This window comes from Nerophis lumbriciformis, linkage group LG02 (assembly GCF_033978685.3).
Source record: "Nerophis lumbriciformis linkage group LG02, RoL_Nlum_v2.1, whole genome shotgun sequence".
NCBI classification, from domain to species: Eukaryota; Metazoa; Chordata; class Actinopteri; order Syngnathiformes; family Syngnathidae; genus Nerophis; species Nerophis lumbriciformis.
In genome coordinates this window covers 58,905,851-58,912,508 of record NC_084549.2, presented here as the reverse complement: position 1 = coordinate 58,912,508, position 6,658 = coordinate 58,905,851, and the positions used below count along the sequence as shown (strand labels likewise).

At 39.1% G+C, this 6,658-nt stretch overlaps 1 protein-coding gene across 3 annotated transcripts in view; it reads left to right on the top strand.

Annotated features, from left to right (window-relative positions):
- The first annotated feature begins 260 nt into the window (after positions 1–260).
- The window catches only part of ccdc88ab (coiled-coil domain containing 88Ab), a 185,327-nt gene continuing 178,929 nt past the window's right edge, over positions 261–6,658 (top strand). For 2 of the 3 annotated variants that reach the window (XM_072911820.1, XM_072911819.1), the window contains exons 1-3: positions 261–338; positions 3,570–4,650; positions 4,732–4,832. In XM_072911820.1, the coding sequence (XP_072767921.1) occupies positions 4,588–4,650; positions 4,732–4,832 (164 nt within the window). In that variant the 5' untranslated portion in view covers positions 261–338; positions 3,570–4,587. The remainder of the gene's footprint in view (positions 339–3,569; positions 4,651–4,731; positions 4,833–6,658) is intronic. The other variant, XM_061965665.2, reaches the window with a different exon arrangement.

The following is a 6,658-nucleotide window of genomic DNA, read 5'->3' as shown; positions in this document are numbered from 1 at the left end:
TGTATAATAAAAAATAAAGTGCCCTTTTTGTGTTCATTCCTTGTTTTAGTGTTTTTATTGCAGTTCTGTTTTCCAACCAAATTGTTTACTCTTTTATTAAGTTTCTTCGGCCATCCTCCCTCTTAAGGTGGCAATATCTATTCTGCCCTCTTTGAGCAATGAAAGTTCATTACGTAATCGCTCAAATAAAACAATACTACCTTAAATGAGATTTTCGCTCTTCTTCGTTTTCTTCTTCCTTAGCTGTTACTACTAGCGCCATCTACCAGCCGACACGGTCACAACAAGAAAGTCGTCATGGCAACTTTAAAAACCAGAGGCAACAGTCTCCAATTAGGGTACAATTTGATTATTTTTTTAATTGTGTTATTTATCATACAGCATACCTATATGTATATATATATTTTTTTAAATCTTAAAATACGATAAATATCACGTATCGCGACTCTGGATTGAGCCGCATGCTAGCATGCTAGCTAGCTGCTGAGTCATCTTAAAGAAACAGTGCACTTTAGCATGCGTGACAACTTTTAACACGCAAAGCTTGTATGTGTATTATAATTTACAGTAAATTAATACTTTTAGACACAGTATTGAGACTTATTTGTGATTTAGAATTGTTTATAATTATGTTCTGTAGAATGTTGCATTTGTGTCGCATAGGACTGAGTTGTTTCTAATATTTTGCTCACCTCATTTGGCTATATAAAATGGTAAAAAAAAATATGGAGGTTAATTTGTGTCTTTTTTAATAAAGCGTAATTTATGTAACTGAATATTTTGCTTTTTTTTTAAATTATTTTTTTTTTTTACTTCAAATTATGCTGACAATTTAATTGAAATAAAATTGGTGAGCAAAATGTGTGTGTTTAAAAAAAAAACAGGGTGCAAAAATCCAGTGGAAAAAGAATGTTGTTTAAAAATCAATTTAAAAAAAACAGTGGAAAAAAAAATCAGTGCAGAAAATTTGAACCGATTCGGTGTAAAAAAAATTGTGCATAAAAAATCAGTGTAAAAATATCAGTGTATAAAAAAATCATTGTAAAAATATTCAGTGCAGAAAAAATATGTGTAAAAAATTGTTGTCGAAAAATTCAGTGGAGAAATATTGGTTGCTTCACTAACTTAAGACCCACTTCCGGTAAATTAGGACTGACGCCTCTCATTGGCTGGTTCTGAGACAGGAATGATTGCTTCATTGCTAAAAATTGTTGAGCAAAATGTGTGTTTAAAAATTCTGTATATAAAAAAAAAAAAATCAGTATATAATAAAAGTTGCTGTATACAAATTAAGTGTTGCAGGAAAAAAAATCAGTTTATAAAGATTCTAAAAGATTGTAAAAAAAAAAAAAAAGAAATGCAGAAAAATTCAGTGCAAAAATATTTCAGTGCAGAAAAATTCAGTGAAAAAAATGTGTTGCAGAAAAATTAAATGTAAAACAATTCAGTGCAGAATAATTAATTCAGTGCAGAGTACAAAGATTCAGTGTAAAAAAAATTCAGTGGAGAAATATTTGTTGCGTCTAAACTCAAAACCCACTTCTGCTAAATTAAGACTGAAGCCACTTATTTGCTGGTTCTGAGATAGGAAAGATTGCTTTATCCATCCATCCATCCATCTTCTTCCGCTTATCAGAGGTACGGGTCGCGGGGGCAGCAGCCCAAGCAGGGATGCCCAGATTTCCCTCTCCCCAGCCACTTCGTCCAGCTCCTCCCAGGGGATCCCGAGGCGTTCCCAGGCCAGCCGGGAGACATAGTCTTCCCAACGTGTCCTGGGTCTTCCCCGTGGCCTCCGACCGGTCGGACGTGCCCTAAACACCTCCCTAGGGAGGCGTTAGGGTGGCATCTACCAAAACAGCACCTACTTTAATGTAGGGTGGGCTTTAGAAGTGTTGCTTTATATGAGAGATCTTCTGGGGAAGATCTGAAGGGGGAATGTGGAGAATGCATATATTTGGAAGTGTTCTTTCTTTATCCATAGTCATGTTTAAAGCAGCTAAAATTTTCCCATTTGAACACTTTGGGTTCGTTATCTTATGTCCGCTAGTAAACTCTTTGTTTCACCTTGAAGGCGCCGGACTTGGAGTATAACATACTTCCTTTTTGTGGAGAAAACCTTATCTGTTTAGAACAAAAGCGGTATTTTTTTCTGGGTGGGAGGTGCTGTTTTCACAATAAATAAGCTGACTCTTTTCGTTTAAGTTTAGACCGCTTCTTGTTGCTGCTATTATCGCCTTGGGCTGGTCTCCTAAAGCTTTAGTAAAACTTGGCCAAGCACTATCCTGTCTCGGTGGTCCTTCTTACTCAACATATATGTCAATCCAAAGAATTTGGGATTGACCAGTGTCTTTTATTCCCTGAGAGGAAGACTGGTCGCGCGCAACAATGTGATCTTGTCCTTTCGGTCATAACCTAAAGCTCATGACCATAGGTGAGGATGGGAACGTAGATCGACCGGTAAATTGAGAACTTTGCCTTCCGGCTCAGCTCCTTTTTCACTACGACGGATTGATACAGGCATCACTGCAGACATCGCACCGATCCATGCGTCAATCTCACGATCCACTCTTCCCTCACTCGTGAACAAGACTCCGAGGTACTGGAACTCCTCCACTTGGGGCAAGATCTCTTCCCCAACCCGGAGATGGCACTCGACCGTTTTCCGGGTGAGAACCATGGACTCGGACTTGGAGGTGCTGATTCTCATTCCAGTCGCTTTACACTCGGCTGCGAACGGATCCAGTGAGAGCTGAAGATCCTGGCCAGATGAAGCCATCAGGACCACATCATCTGCAAAAAGCAGAGACCTAATCCTGCAGCCACCAAACCGGATCCACTCAACGCATTAAACACAAAAAATGAATTTACATAAATTCCATGGAGAACGTGAGATTGACAGACAGATTGGTGTGGCGTCTGCAGTGATGCAGTCACTGCACCGGTCTGTTGTGGTGAAGAAGGAGCTGAGCCAGAAGGCGAAGCTCTCGATTTACATGTCGGTCTACAGTCCTACCCTCACCTATGGTCATGAACTTTGGGTAATGCCCGAAAGGACAAGCGGCGGAAATTAGTTTCCTCCGCAGGATGTATGGGATCACCCTCAGAGATAGGGTGAGGAGCTCAGTCATCCGGTAGAGACTCAGAGTAGAGCCGCTGCTCCTTCACGTCGAGAAAAGCAAGCCGAGATGGCTCGGCTTCTACTATGGATGCCTCCTGGACGTCTCCCTGGTGAGGTGTTTCGGGCATGTCCAGCCGAGAGGAGACCTCGGGGCAGACCGAGGACACGTTGGAGGGACTATGTCTCACAGCTGACCTGGGAACGTCTTTGTAGAACTAGAGGGGGTGGCCGGGGACAGGGAAGTCTGGGCATCTCTGCTTAGACTGCTGCCCCCGCGACCAGGACTCATAAGCGGCGGAAAAATGGATGAATGGATGGATGGACATAAATTCAATGTAAAAAAAAAAATCTTCACAAATCAAACTTCATTAAAAAACACAACACAAAGCTCTCATTATGTTTTTTAAGGCATATTGGGAATGTTGTCTGTCTGTCTGTGTTGGCCCTGCAGTGAGGTGGCGACTTGTCCAGAATGTACACCGCCTTCCGCCCGAATGCAGCTGGGATAGGCTCCAGCACCCACCACGCGGTGGAAAACGGACGCTCTCGGTAAAGAAACTATTTTGTATGTTGTCATCTTTTGATCTGACGTGCACCTTAATGTTGCACTTACAGACACTCGCCACTAGATGTCAGCGTTGCCACCTTCATGCGGCTGCAATAGGCTTGAATTATCTGCATGTTGCATGTGTTGTATTAAATGATACAAATGTTGTAACATGTTGCAGATTGCCTTTATTATCAATTTTAATCTATTTTGTGTCATAATGGGGTTTGCACCAGAGAGAGAGAAAGAGAGAGGGAGGGATTTTGGCAGGATGTGGGCGGGGCTTGGCCTCTCCTGTCTTCTCCCCAGCTGCTCCTCCTCCTCACTAGTCATCTGCAAATGAATGGAGGCACACCGGCTGCAGTTCACTGCCTCGCTTTGACATGACAGGACCGTAACTCACACCAAAACAAAATCCTCCAGGCTGGATTTGCAAAAACGTTGGATTATTTTTGGGGGCATTTTTTTTTTTTTTTTGCATTCATCTAACCACCCGGGATTTTATCATCACCACCTGGAAGCTTGTGCAACTGGATGATTTTTTTTAAATGTTATTTCAATTGCTGCGGGAGATTACATCTGGTGCATTGTCAGTAATTTAAAGATTTGCCTTGGAAGCTTAAAAAAAAAAAAAAAACCGATGTGAATCAGAGTTCCGTGCGGTGGGGAAGCTGTGGGTCCAAACAGCTGTGTCGTGTCGAGACATTCGTGGATTAACCTTTTTTTTTTCCCTCCCCCCCTTTCTTCCTTGACAATCTCCATACATTTCTCCCTCAAAAATAGGGGGAAAAGGGCGCCAAAATGCGCCTGTTTTTAAAGCAATCAACCACATGAGTGGAGGCCAAACAAACAAACAAACAAACAGTGTGCTACAATTCCCCTTCTTTTCTCCATAACTGCTGAAATTAACCTGCTGGAAAATATGGAGGGTGAGGTTTTCAGCCCTCTGCTGGAGCACTTCATGCTGTCGCCTCTGGTCTGCTGGGTAAGTCCACTTCCATTTATTTGACACATCTAAACTGCTCCTTTTTTCTTTTTTTTCTAAGATAGTGTTTGTCCCTTGCAGGTGAAGACTGCAGGACAGCCCAAAGTGACAGATGGCAACAAACTATCCGAATATGTGGAATTAGTGGATGGAGTTTACCTCAATGAGGTCATGCTGGAGATGTGAGTACTTCATTAAGTGTCCTATCTGGCTAAAAGGTCCCCTATCATTCACAATTGACTTTTGGACCATGGCGGGCAGCGTTATGTGTCCCCGGAGCCTGTTTATGAGCACCAAACGTGATCAAAAATCTATCATCTCCCCTTACTCAAACGCATGACATCATGATGATAAAGCCACCTTTGTTAGTCCCAGTTTTGTGTTTTTAAATCAGGCTTTGCTACACATCTTAAAATGACCTTCAAAGGGCTCATATTATGTGAAACCCAAATTTCCTTGACTCTTAGCACTGGAGCTGCAAAGATTCATTTTTGGTGGATTGTACTTTCTTTTTTTCCCCCTTAGAAATATATATTCCCCACGCAATTTTGCCACAGATTTATTAAAATTGCTGTCAAATTATATTTAAAAGATCAGATTAATCACACTTTTGAAGTGTGATTAAAACATGTATACAAAACATACAACATAAGGTGGCAAAAAACATTTCAATAATGAATAAAGCAAAATATGTCCTGGGTCAAAAATCACTACATATTCTCTACTGCTCGCTAGTGTTACCATATCTGAGTTATTGTGCAGAAATATGGGGAAATAACTACAAATGTGCGCTACATTCGCTAACCGTGTTACAAAAAAGATCAGTTAGAATAATACATAATGTTGGATATAGAGAACACACAAACCCTTTATTTATTAAGTCAGAAATATTAAAGTTCGGTGATTTGGTAAAATTGCAAACAGCTAAAATGATGTACAAAGCAAACTATAACCTGCTACCAAAGAATGTACAACAATTCTTCTCAACTAAAGAGGAGAAATATAACCTTAGAGGAAAAAATAATTTAAAACATTTATATGCACGTACAACACTTAGAACTTTTAGCATATCAGTATGTGGAATTAAATTATGGAATGGATTAAGTAAAGAAGTTAAAAATTGTACTGATATGATCCAGTTTAAGAGGTTGTTCAAAATAATAGTGCTTACAGAGTACAAAGAAGAAGAATTATGAGAAATACTTTCAACCTTATTGAAAATAAGATATTCTCCATCTCAGTATGTTAATAATGACTGAATTAATTAATTAATTACATATTACAAAACTGTTGTATACTAATTCATATATGTTATTTTATTATATAAAAAGGTCAGTAAATGATTCTGTATATTTGTAAACGCTTTGAAGTGGGAAAGGGGTAGGATTAAATAAGCTTTGCTTCTTCCTACTCCTTTTCGGGCATTATGTAAAATGAAATGATATGAAATTGTGTGATGTATTATGATGTAAGTGTGTTCATGTTCCAAATAAACTAAAGAAAGAAAGAAAGAAAGAAGTGAGATTAATCTTGGTTAATCACAGTAAATGACTTGCGTGCATCACTTAAATGAACCTAAAAGAAAGACCCCAGTATTTTGACGCAAATGCAATTTTATTGCCAGAATGTCATAAGCATTTAAAAAATAATAATAATTTACTTAAATGTTCATAATTTATTGGCTGCAAACCTGGTAACAATTGTAGCTAAAGTCCTGTCTGGGTATTTGGTTTTAAGCAAAAGGATGTATGCCTATGCATTGACCTGATAACCTTTTGCAGTTGATTACCGTATTTTTCGGAGTATAAGTCGCACCGGCCGAAAATACATAATAAAGAAGGGGAAAAACATATATAAATCGCACTGGAGTATAAGTCGCATTTTTTGGGGAAATGTATTTGATAAAACTCAACACCAAGAATAGACATTTGAAAGGCAATTTAAAATAAATAAAGAATAGTGAACAACAGGCTGAATAAGTGTACGTTATATGAGGCATAAATAACCA